At 48.5% G+C, this 12,191-nt stretch overlaps 1 protein-coding gene across 3 annotated transcripts in view; it reads left to right on the top strand.

The window, feature by feature from the left end:
* The window catches only part of LOC146833908 (coagulation factor XIII B chain-like), an 897,095-nt gene that overhangs the window by 302,290 nt on the left and 582,614 nt on the right, over window positions 1-12,191 (top strand). For all 3 annotated transcript variants that reach the window (XM_085601815.1, XM_085601816.1, XM_085601817.1), the window contains exon 3: window positions 2,955-3,137. In XM_085601815.1, coding sequence (XP_085457941.1) covers window positions 2,955-3,137 — 183 coding nt within the window. The remainder of the gene's footprint in view (window positions 1-2,954; window positions 3,138-12,191) is intronic.

Genomic DNA, 12,191 nt, shown 5'->3' with positions numbered 1-12,191 from the left:
TCTGAGCCCATCTATCTGTCATTTCCCTGACTCCCTCTTCTGCTCATCAAAGCCTTATTCTGATCCTGTGCTTTTCTCTTATGACTGCTTTAGCTATTTGACCATCTTTGTTAGATATTGACCACTTGGGTGACTTCAGCCTCTGAGCTTTTCAGACCCTTGAGCAATTCTTCACAGGCCACAGACCTTTTCACTAATCCACCTTTAGACCCGTTGCCAAGTTTCAGCCATCTGCCCCGTATCCACATTAAGACCACTGTGCCAGCATCTGAGAGCATCCTCTGTTTTTTAGAACACTTTTGTCATTCTTCAAAACTCTCACTAGTGTTGACCATTGTGTCTTTCCAGGTGGCACCCAGCATGTGTGACAGTCCTGACTTTCTATCTGCTTAGCATGCTTTGATTTTTGACCCCAAACTTCCCATTAGTGCTTGAAATTGGTGGAAACAGTGGGAGTCTCTATTAGATGATTAAGTAGTGTTTAGAAAAGTAATATCCCCATATATACTTGTGATATTGTTTGATCTCTGTCCTCCACTTGTATGTAACATAGAACTAGAAGCTGGAACTGTATATGACATTCTGCTCTAGAATGATATGATGCGACTATTATTAAGATTCTAGTGAGAGACAGTTGAACCTGGCTGTTGGTGGATGAGGTGAATAAATCTACTTACCTACCTTCATCTGGTGTTCCTGCCTCTTCTTCTCCTGGAGAACACCACAATACTCATACATGTGCCCTAGAATCGCAAAGGTTTACACCTTCTGCCAGTTTTCTTCTTTTTCCTCCTCATCCATCTATGTCTTCTGGTTTTGGTCCTCCGCATGGTCCTGGTCCAAGTCCTCTTTTTGTAAGTTGCTATGGTCTTCCTAGCTGTAGTTCCCACAGTCCCTGTCACCCTAGTAGTGGTTTCTTCTGTTCTTACTGTCCCTGGCACTACGTCAACCAATGACCTCGCTTGGCATTTCTGCTGGACTGTTTCTACTGGAGCAGACTGATTTGAAAATTGTTGGTTACAATCTGTGATGGCATGGTGGGCTGAAGAACGATGGGCTGGAATGCTACCCTGAGCGATTGTCAGCAGTTAGACTCATTGTAAGCATCCTCGCCTCATCTTTTCTGTGTTTTGGGACCCAGTTCTGATCCTGCCCATCCCCTTATTCAATCTGACTCCTCGCATTCTAGTCCTCCTAAGACTGGCCCTCTTAGTCATTGTCCTCCTGGATTGGGTTCTCCTGATCCCGTTGGTCCTATTCCTTGTCCCTATGTCCTTCTGGTATTGCACCCTCTGGACATAGCTGTTGTCCTGGGCATGAAAATTCAGTGCCTAGCTCTACATCCTGTTCCTTATGGATATGGTCATCCTGGTCCAGACTTTTATCTATCTGAGATCTTCTTTTATGATCACACTGGTCTCTTTGTCCCTGGTACCATTGTCCTCTTAGAGCTTATCCTTGCGGCTTTGGTTTTTGGTTTCCTGAGTCTCAGGTCTGATCCTCCTGGTCCTCTCTGACCTGGTCCTTATGGCTTTGGGCTTCCTATTCTTGGTTTTCACAGTCCTTGTCCTTCTCATGATTGTGTGCCGATTGAACCTAATCCGTTTTGTTCTAGTGCTTATAGTTTAGGTTCTCCTGGGCTGTCATGCGGTTCCTACAAAGTAAGTAGGACTCTGTATTAAGACAACATAATCATCAGAATATGGGGACTGACTCCACACATACCATCAGAATACGTTGGCCTAATTCCTAGATAGCTCGCAGTTCCCCATCTGAACCCCTAACCATGCCAGGGTACCAGATGGTATCTGCAACCTCAGGATATGACCACTCTATTTCCCCAAGGAAATCATGGAAACAAATCTACCCTTTCGTTGTTACTCTGGCATGCCCTAGGCAGTCACATGAAAGATACAAATTGGATTTTCAAACATTTATTGAAATTATTGTATTCTTTTGTAAAGAGCGTGTGCTGCAATTATTAGCAGGAGGAAACATAGATTGCAACTGGCATTACAAGAATGGTGAAAAAGATAAACAATTCAATCCTTATAACATTGTTGTGTCATTATATGATTATATGATTACATTTATATAATTACTTCTACCGAGAGCATAGTCGGAGTACCCTCTGCCAGATCTCTTGGGACAACTCAACCCCCAGCCAATCTGGTATAGAGCAGGCTATAATCCTTTGCAAGATGAAAGTTAGCTGTACACAGTGTAACCATATAGGTCGAAAGGACAAGGACTGATTGTTATTCAGTTCCTGAAGTAAAGCCAGTCATAAGTACTGTATCATGCGTTCATGTGGTAGTTCCAGCACCATTTGGCCTCAAAGTGAAACATCCATTGCAGAGCAACAAAAATAGGATAAAAATAGGACCAAAATCCCAACAATCAGGAATAACACAAGCAGTATGCCTCCAAATACGCTGGAAAACAAAGAGTGTATAAAGGACAGAATCACTCCGAATATAGTTTGGAACGTGCTGACAAAGCCAGACCACATTACTTTAACAAAGTTTACCACTCCTGCGGTATTTTAAGCATTAAATATGCATTGCACAAGTTAACTAAAATATTGAGGCAGGTTTGTGCGCAATAGCAATTGTATTTCAGAAGACCTTTCAACTTGGAAACGCCATTGTGTAACTAAAAGTGACGCAAGAACAGCGCAAGCCTCTCATAAATATGCCCTTATGTTTGTGTTTGCTCTTTGATTGTCGAAATTCTGGTTAAGTGCACCGTTTTCCATGAACCAGCCTTCCAGAGAGATAGTCGACGCTAAAGCCAAGTGATGCTTTGATGCTTCTACATGTTCAAACATCGCTAAAGTTAAGGAGCTTTTATTTGACCACAAATACAAAAGTTTGTTTAATTTCCACTTTCATCGCTGATTACATATTTTGAGTGACATTTTTATGATATGTAATTTATTTGTCTCATTTCAGAAGAAGGCAGCAAGTGTGGTCCTTTACCACTTCTTCTCAATGGAGATATTGTGGGCATCCCACAACCCTCCTATCCTTCAGGAACTACAGTGGAATATAAATGTCAACGTTACCATAAGATACTTGGAAACAGCAAAGTCACCTGCTTAGATGGAGCTTGGTCTGCGCTACCAGAATGTTTAGGTATTTAAAAGAATTATTTTTATACACAAAATTATGAGAAACTAGTCATGTATACATTGGCTCACATCCATGTTGAAAGCGTAATTTGAGTAAATGCAACAATGAGTGGAGTGTTTGAAATTCAGGGCCTCATTGACAATATTCTGCCATAGGGCAGTGCTGCAAGCCTTCCTTCTGCAATGCCCTGCAGCAAAAGAAAAGGATAGATACCGCACATTCCTGTCCTCTTTCCCTGCGCTGGTGCTAAATTGGCTGACATGCACCAATGCAGGCCCCTTGCATCATGATGCAAGCGTGTCATCATTGTGAGACTGATTGTTTTTGTGCAAGGAAGGACATCTTCCTGCACAAAAACAATCAATGGAGGCGATTTACTCCTATGTGTGCTGCTGCATGCAGCACATGTAGAAAGAGGAAACAACAAGGAGAACTAAAGATATTTCTCCACGTTGCACCTCCACTAAGCCTCCCCTGGGGAGGTGTAGGCTTTTGACGCATTTCCTGGTTTACAGGACGTTGTAAATCTCGGAATGTGTCAAATGCCATGGGTGTCACGTGGGAACACCCACTGCACCCATGGCACGCCTCCCCATTGCAGTGTGAGGCAACACAGCAAATTGTGCTGCGTTGCCTCACACCATATCTACAAGGCCATGAGAAGCCAGGCAGGTTGGCTTTACATGGCCTTGTAGATATAGCATTGCAATGTGCACTGCCCGAACGTCATTAAAAGCGACGGTTTGGGGGCATAGGGGCCTTGTAAATGAGGCCCTAAGTGCTTTAGCATATTTTATGCCAAAATCCTAGTTAAAAAATGTATCTTGCAGAAAGTGAGTGATCGTGCATTCAGCCTTTGTATGGTTGGACAGAGATTTTTCAAAACAAGCAAAGCTTGTTCTTTATGAATATATTCGTGTAATGATAAGTCTCAAACGTTGTAAAGTGCATGTTGGTAAATAATGTGAATTCAACCTGGGTGGAGAATTACAGCTGTATGAATAATTTAACCTATTTCACCACATGTTTTAAGAAGCCACAACCCATCAGGATTAATTTAAACGTTACAGAGAACTATGGTAGCACTTAAGAAGCTAGTAGTAGAGATCTCATAGAAACATTCCAAATGTGTGATCTTATAAAACCTATAAAAAACTCCCTAATCTGTTATTGTCCTCCTTGACATCAAGCAACCCTGCTCTAAATCCCTGGTCCACAGAGGTCCAACAATGGATCCAATCCATGTCCAATCTTGGTATTGAATTTGCCCACTCTGACTAGAGAAAATGATTCTTTCTTGCAGGGGTAATTTAAGTCAGATAACACTTTCAAATGCAAGTCAAGTCAAAGAGCTTTATTCAGTATGTATAAAACAACCATAAAAGTGTGCATAAATGAGAACTGATTGCATTACACATGAATAATATCAGATAGTAAAAGACGAAACAGATAGCGCTAGATTTACAGCATGGAGCCAAAGTTAATCACGTCTAAAAACACATAAAGTATTTTTTTTTTTTTTTTTTTTTGGGGGCGCTAGAGGGCGCCAGACCGACATGGCCGCACTTATGTGAGGCTCTCGCCAGCCGGGCAATTCAAACATCCGCCATACCCATCCTGTACCCTGGCCACTGAAAGAAACGACACTCGATGACTCCTGAGAGGTGGCTGCACATCTGAGGCAAGTTTGGCAAAAATTGGTGCGGTGACGGCGACGCAATCTGCCCTGACAGGCCCCGCGGGAGACACTGCTGGCCGCCGGCGCAGGAGAGGCGGCGGGCACGTAACGCGACTCCGGTGCTCACATGTGGTCCCTAGGCCCGGAACTGCCGGGGGAACCAAACATCGCCGGACTGCCGGAGATAGCGCTGGGGAGCCTGAAGCCGACAAGATGCAAAGGAGATAGAGGGACACGAAGGCGAAGTGAGTTGCGGTTTGACAGCCGCCTGACGATCCTACCGCCCGGGAACACCGGAGGAGCACTTTGCCACAGCGCGCAACCCCGGTGAGGCCCGCACATCTAGGGGCCAGCATCCCATGCGCCCTATCTGCGAAAGAGGAGCACCCAGACGCCTGGGAGCCCGTCCAGAGGAGGGGAGCCTACTGTAGGAGCGCCTCGCAAGCTTCTACCGCCCTGCCAAACCCCGCCACAAGCTTTCGGTGAGGAACGTCGCTGCTTGGTTGGAGAGGGTGCATCGGGAGATGGTGGAGGGCTCCCCATTGACATTTCGCCTCACGCACATCGCTTTGAGAGTCCATAAATACGTCAACCTAGCGGGCAGGGACTTGCACGCAAGGCGGTGAGGGGTGTCCATCGTTACCCCACCACTGACCGGGCGGCATATGCACGAACTGACATGATGCCGCGATTCAGCTCCTGACCTTGGAGGCCGTCTCTAACGCCAGAGTGTAACACCACGAGGGAGATAGAGAGTCTGAAGCGGAAAACGGACCGGCGGTATTGCAGCGCGACATACCTCCCTAGATCTGCGCTGATCGGAGGGGCCCGCTCTGGTGCTTTGGAGTGGGGGAAGACGCTGCCTGTCCCGCCAGAGTCATGGGGAAGACAGATCATAAACAATCTAAGCTCCCCTTCGAGACCCAAAAGAAGAAAACCCGCACCCCACTGACGGGAGAAGGGGACTCGGAGGGGACAGAGGCGGAGGAAGTGGATTGGAAGGCGCTCCTTCTCAACATGCAGACGAGTCTCTCCTCCATCGACTCAAAGATCGATAACATGTCCAGAAGATTGGACTCTGTGGTGCACCGACTGGACCAACAGGAGGAACGGGTCAAGGAGACGGAGCAGCGCATTTCGGGGCTTGAGGATGGCGCTGTGGCGAATGCCAACACAGTCGCGCAGATGGAACGGTTACTGAAAGTGATAGCCGATAGGAATGAGGACTTGGAGGCGCGCTCGCGACGAAACAACGTGCGCCTTGTGGGTCTGGCAGAATCAACAGCAGTGGGGAAAATGGAAATATTCATAGAGAAGTTATTATCCGAACTCTTTGGCACGGAGGCCTTTTCCCCATGCTTTGTGGTGGAGCGGGCCCATCGCTCCCTGGGTCCTCGTCCCATTCCCGGAGCGCCCCCGAGACCAATCCTTATCCGATTCCTAAATTACAGAGACCGCGATACGTTACTACGCCTGGCACGAGAGAAACAACCTGTACAGTATGAAAACACTACGTTCTCATTTTTCCCTGACTTCACGCAGGCTGTACAGGAGGCACGCCGGAAGTTTGGAGCAGTCAAGAAGCGTCTACTTCAAAGCGATATTCGATACTCCATGCTCTACCCGGAGCGCCTGCGGGTGGTCATCCATGTTAAGACGCACATATTTCAGAACCCGTCCCAGGTGGAACTGTTCCTAAAAGACCATAAGCGTGCTCACGAACCTGCCCGAACTTCTCCTGGGAGAGAAGGTTCTCGCTCTCCCACATCAGCGCTGGACTGACTAGAAGGGTAGGTTTGATATGCTTACTCCTCATTATACGGACTCTGCATAGAACTATTTAGCCTATACCGCCCAGGTACCCTCGCTACTTGTTGGTTCCCTTGATGGACACTAGGGACTCGGATTTATGATAAATATATTGATGCCCCGATTGCTTCCAGGGTGCGCCTGTAGCTATATAACTTGATCTTGCCCTGGCACACCCTTCCCCCTCCCGCATAGCTTGCCGCTGCTAACCCAGCGGACGGCGGGTGCAAAATCGGGGGAGTTGGGGTGGCGGGTCTGGAGCCCTAGCGTTTCCCACTTGGGTATTCCCCAACAGACTATGGTTTGGGTTGTTGTATTGTTGTGGGTGGGGGCAGATGCTCGGCATGATTGGGATGTCGCTGTGGGTGGGGGTGGGGAGGTTTACGGGATAGTTGTTATTTTGTTTGAACACAGCATGTATACAGTCACATTGCACATATCATACTCACCTTCTGAAGCATCCGTGGGGACAGGGCCCAGGAGCAAGTGGGAGCTCGTCCACACCGGTAACTCCCGATTAACTAGCCGAAGATATGAGCCGGGGGGCGCAGATGGATAGCAGGGAGGGGGGACGGCTGTCAGTCATCTCCTGGAATGTCAGAGGCCTAGGCGACCCGAGAAAAAGGCGACAGATACTGGGAGCGATAGACAGACTCAACGTTAATGTAGCACTCCTGCAGGAAACCCACATGGACCCACTCCGTAGAGGCGGCTTTGCTACACGTTGGGCGGCACACTCGGTCTTCACAGCATACTCATCCTATGCTCGAGGTACCGCAATACTGATAAAAAGGAGTGTCCCCTATGCTCCACTGGGGGATGCATCGGACAAAGAGGGACGATACTGCATCACCTGGGGAAGGATGGGTGCAGATACCATCACCATTGCATGCTCCTATGGCCCGAACTGCGATGACCCGAGTAGTTTCATTGCCCTCTGGAACAAGATCAGGGAGGTGGGCTCGACACATCTCATATGGGGAGGAGACTTCAATGCGGTCCTAGATCCCACTCTTGACAGGTCTAACCCTTCCCCGCACCACTACACCAACACACATAGGTACTTACGGGACATCTGTGATAATCAGGAGATGGTAGATACATGGCGACACTTTCACCCGATCGATAGGGAGGGGACACATTGGAACATGGCTCATGCCACCTGGGCCCGCCTGGACTACATATTGGTGTCTCGGGGGCTGGCCCCTTCCATGGCTGCCGCACAACATGTAAGCCGCACTTTTTCCGATCACTCACCGGTGCTGTCTAGATTCCGACTGCCGGACATACTGGGAGGGCCCCCTTCCTGGCGTCTTCCCCCCAACGCGCTGCTGGATGATCTATTCCGCCTTGAAATACGTCAAGACATCGAAGATTTTATATCCCATAACAAGGGTTCTGTAGAGCGGGTAGCCACACTGTGGGAGGCATTGAAAGTTACGATCTGCGGCAGTTGCATATCCAAGGGCTCGGGCGTCTTGCGGGTTTTACGCAACACGTAACACACATTGGAAAACACACTCCGCACACTAGAAACCCAGCCGGACTTTCCCACGGACTCCGTGGCTCAGGCCCGATATCGAGAAGCGCTGTCAGAATATACTACCACTGCAGACAGGGAGGTGAATTTTCGGGGAAAACATTCCAGGGCTAGAGCTTATGGAGAGGGGGAACGCCCCGGGAGTTTCCTGGCGGGAGTCATTCGTCCCCGACGTGGCTCCAATTTCGTCCTGGAGTTGGAGGGAGACGGACAGCAGCCATTAAGAGATACACACTCAATTTTAGGCGCTTTTGTCCACCACTACTCTGCACTATATGCTACTACCAGAACGGGACTCCTAGAAATGGATGATTATCTGAGGGAGATCACTCTAGGGTGGCTTCCGGACAGGCAAAGAGAATTCCTGGCAGAACCCATAAGTCAAGACGAAATAAGGGATGCTATTAACCAGATGGCTCCTGGGAAGGCCCCTGGACTAGACGGGCTGCCTATGGACTTCTATAAGGCTTACGCAGATATCCTTATACCGGTGCTCCGTGAGGTGTACCTTGAGGCCCATGAGTCGGGAATCCTTCCCCCATCCATGCAGGAAACCCTAATCATTTCCCCGCTGAAACCCGGTAAACCGCCCGGGAGTTGTGACTCATACCGGCCTCTGTCCCTAATCAACTGTGATGCTAAAATCCTATCCAAAGTCCTGGCCAATCGCCTGCAGCTGCTGATGGGGGGGTTGGTGCTGTCGGACCAGGCTGGATTCATCCCGGGCAGAGCCACCTCATACAATCTGCGCACGCTCTTCTCCATATTACAAAATGTGGACCCCGGCTTGCCAATGGTGGCGGTGTTTTTAGACGCCACTAAAGCCTTCGATTCATTAGAATGGGACTACCTCCTATGCATACTGCGGAACATGGGAATGCCGATAGGCTTCACACAGTGGATACATACACTTTACAGTCAACCAGTTGCCCGGGTTGGAGTAAATATTCGGATATCGGACACATTTGCAATATCCAGGGGCACACGTCAGGGGTGCCCCTTATCTCCATTACTGTTCGCCTTAGCGATAGAACCGCTGGCGGCCAGACTCCGACAGCACCACAGGGAGAAGGCCCTACGCTGCCTACAGCGAGAGGTACTCGTTTCCTTATATGCAGACGACATCACGCTATATGTACGTGATCCCTGCGATAACCTAAACCCCCTGCTGCGAGAGTTCATCCGGTTCGCCGGAATGTCAGGAATTCATATCAATTGGGGAAAATCCACTATCTTCCCGCTTACGACAGCGGCCCAACCATTCACCCTCGATTATCCTCTGAAATGGTGCGCAGAAGAGGTCCGATATTTGGGCATAGAGCTCACTAGAGATCGGGACGAGCTAATGCGGATAAACTATGGCCGTGCACTTGACCATATCCAAAGCTGCGTGACCAGATGGATCACATTGCCACTCTCGTTCGCCGGACGCGCGTCCCTCATCAAGATGGTGATCCTGCCTAAACTCCTATATCTCTTTCTCAACATTCCATACTACCCAGGTAGGCCCTTCTTCAAAATGCTGCGTTCTGAACTCATCAGATTGGTCTGGGGGGGAAAACAACCAAGATTGCGCTGGGAGGTCTTGACTCGCCCATTCGCGCACGACGGCTTTGACCTACCGGAACTCGAACTGTACTACTACAGTGCCCAAGCACACTATATACATTATTGGATCCGCCCTGCGCCCTTTCTGCCTCAGGTAGCAGTGGAGCATTGGTTGGCAGACCCGATTCCGCTGGAGGGTGCCTTATTTAGTGCACCCGTGACCCAAGTTGCGGACGCTACAACGGTCTCTAGCACAGTCATGGCGTGGCGTCGCATCGCGGAAAAAACTAATACAGCCTTACCATACTCTCCGCTGCTTCCATTGTTGTACCATCCCGACATACCTCTACCGCAGGAACGAATATTCAAAATCTTCCTAAACAAACTCAACATCAAAACGTGGGGAGACCTATACCACGATGGTCGGTTTAGATCGCAGGCACACATGTTCGCTGACCTTACACCCACACCTATGGATACATTTATATATATACGACTTCGGAGCGGGATTAGAGCGCTAACGGCGGAGTATCCGGCCGAGCCACCCACACTGGCCCCTCTACATCAGCTGCTCAAAGCCACTACCCCTGCGCATGCGGTTTCGCACCTCTATCACTTAACACACGCTAGTCCGCAGCCGGAGCATTGCAAGGCGCGCAGTGGCTGGGAGGGAGAACTGGGAGACCCCATTGCAGACGACATCTGGGAGTCCTGCTGCACACAAACCGCACAAATATCTTCCAGCTGCAGGTTCAGGGTCATTCACTACAAGTTTCTGCATAGACTCTATCAGACACCAGCCCGCATGCATAGGTTCGGCCTTAGGGAGGATGACCATTGCTGGCGCTGTCATGCACCCGCGGCGGATTTCTTACATGTGGCGTGGGGGTGCCGGGAGGTGGCTGAATACTGGGGCCTGGTATATTCGGGCATCTCGGAGATGATAAATACACCATTGTCACCATCTCCGGTGCAGGCGTTACTGGGCTACACAAAAACTATTAGAAAGTCTGAGCGCAGCTTCGCCACAATCGCATTTCTTATGGCAAAGAGACTAATAGCTTGCAGATGGGGCAGGGGAAGAGCCCCGAAATTCAAGGACTGGATCAGTAACATGGTGAAATGTCAGGAGACGTTGCTCCTTTACGCGGAATTGCTGCCCGTGGCCTCTCGACCATTGGACATATGGAGCCCTCTCACGACATACCTGCTATCACACCCCATAACATAACACACCATTCAATGTTCTACTGAACAGGTCATGAGACACCGCACCCAATGGGCCCACCCTGTATACACGATAGCCTTAGAAGACGGGATCGGGCAGATACAGCTGCACCAATACATACAAATAGGGAGGCATCCAGCGGTGACGGCTGAGAGATACAGCTTCCACGCTGCGGGGAATCGGGCAGGGGGAATACCAGGAGGTGGAGATGGGAGGGGATGCCTCATTGAATCCATACGCCGCTGGGGGATACGCATTGAAGGGGGAGATAATACGATACTGTGACATGAGACGGGGTGGGGTGGCCATCAATATTTGTTGCCCGGCGGGGTCTGACAAAGGCAGTGATTAAGAAGCCGGACGGCCTTCATTCGTTTAATCGTTATACGTTTTGTTAAACACATTGACGCGGCCGGCCCCTTGCGGGTTGTGGATGAACCGCTGTGTACAACATTACATTTCATTCTACTGTCACGCTGCCGGCCCCCGAGGTTGTAGGCATGAGCTGTGTACTGTGACTAAATGTTGAATAAAGATTGTTTAAAACCAAAAAAAAAAAAAAAAAAAAAGTATTTTTTTTTTTTAAAACAGTACAGTTTTTCTTAAAATCATGGGGTCGACACTATGTAGGTACAACAATACTTTTCTGTGTATTAAACGTGTTTATAATAAAAAGTGCCACATTAAGACAAACCCTGGCATCGCTTAGCTCGGACAAGTATTTTACTGCAGCAAGATGCAATTCATTGCCGCACGCAAGCAAATGTGGTTTTAAATAATAACTTCTAAACCAGAATAAAAGCCACAGAACAACATAGAGTGCACAGTGCTTTGCTTACTCTGTCCATCATGTGGGCAAGGAATCGTGTACGAAGGACAGTTTTTCATGTTAAGAAAGTCAACTAAATGGTGGACAATTCCCAATCTATATCTAGCTAGAAAAAAACGGTGCATGAGATTGGGAATTTAAGGTAAATAATCTTGGCAGCCCGCTGTTGTAGTAAGTGTTAGATAAAACTTGACAGTTGGTTTCCTGCTCTCGAAGTCAAGCTGAACTTCCCTCCTGTGATTCATAAAGGTTTCTCTAATTGACAGCTTACTGCTTGAAAAGGGGGTATTGGAGTCAAGGTCTTAAAGGAGGTCCAATATGTCCTCTTTGGAGATGAAAGAGCATGTTCTTTTGGGATAAGGGTCGAGATTTCTTTTCAGCATAACTTGTATACAATTGAGGTTGGTTTCAGGGAGAATATGTGT

Source organism: Triturus cristatus, chromosome 4_2 (assembly GCF_964204655.1).
Source record: "Triturus cristatus chromosome 4_2, aTriCri1.1, whole genome shotgun sequence".
NCBI lineage: Eukaryota > Metazoa > Chordata > Amphibia > Caudata > Salamandridae > Triturus > Triturus cristatus.
Note: the sequence above shows the minus strand (reverse complement) of the source record. Positions and strands in the feature narration are given on the sequence as shown.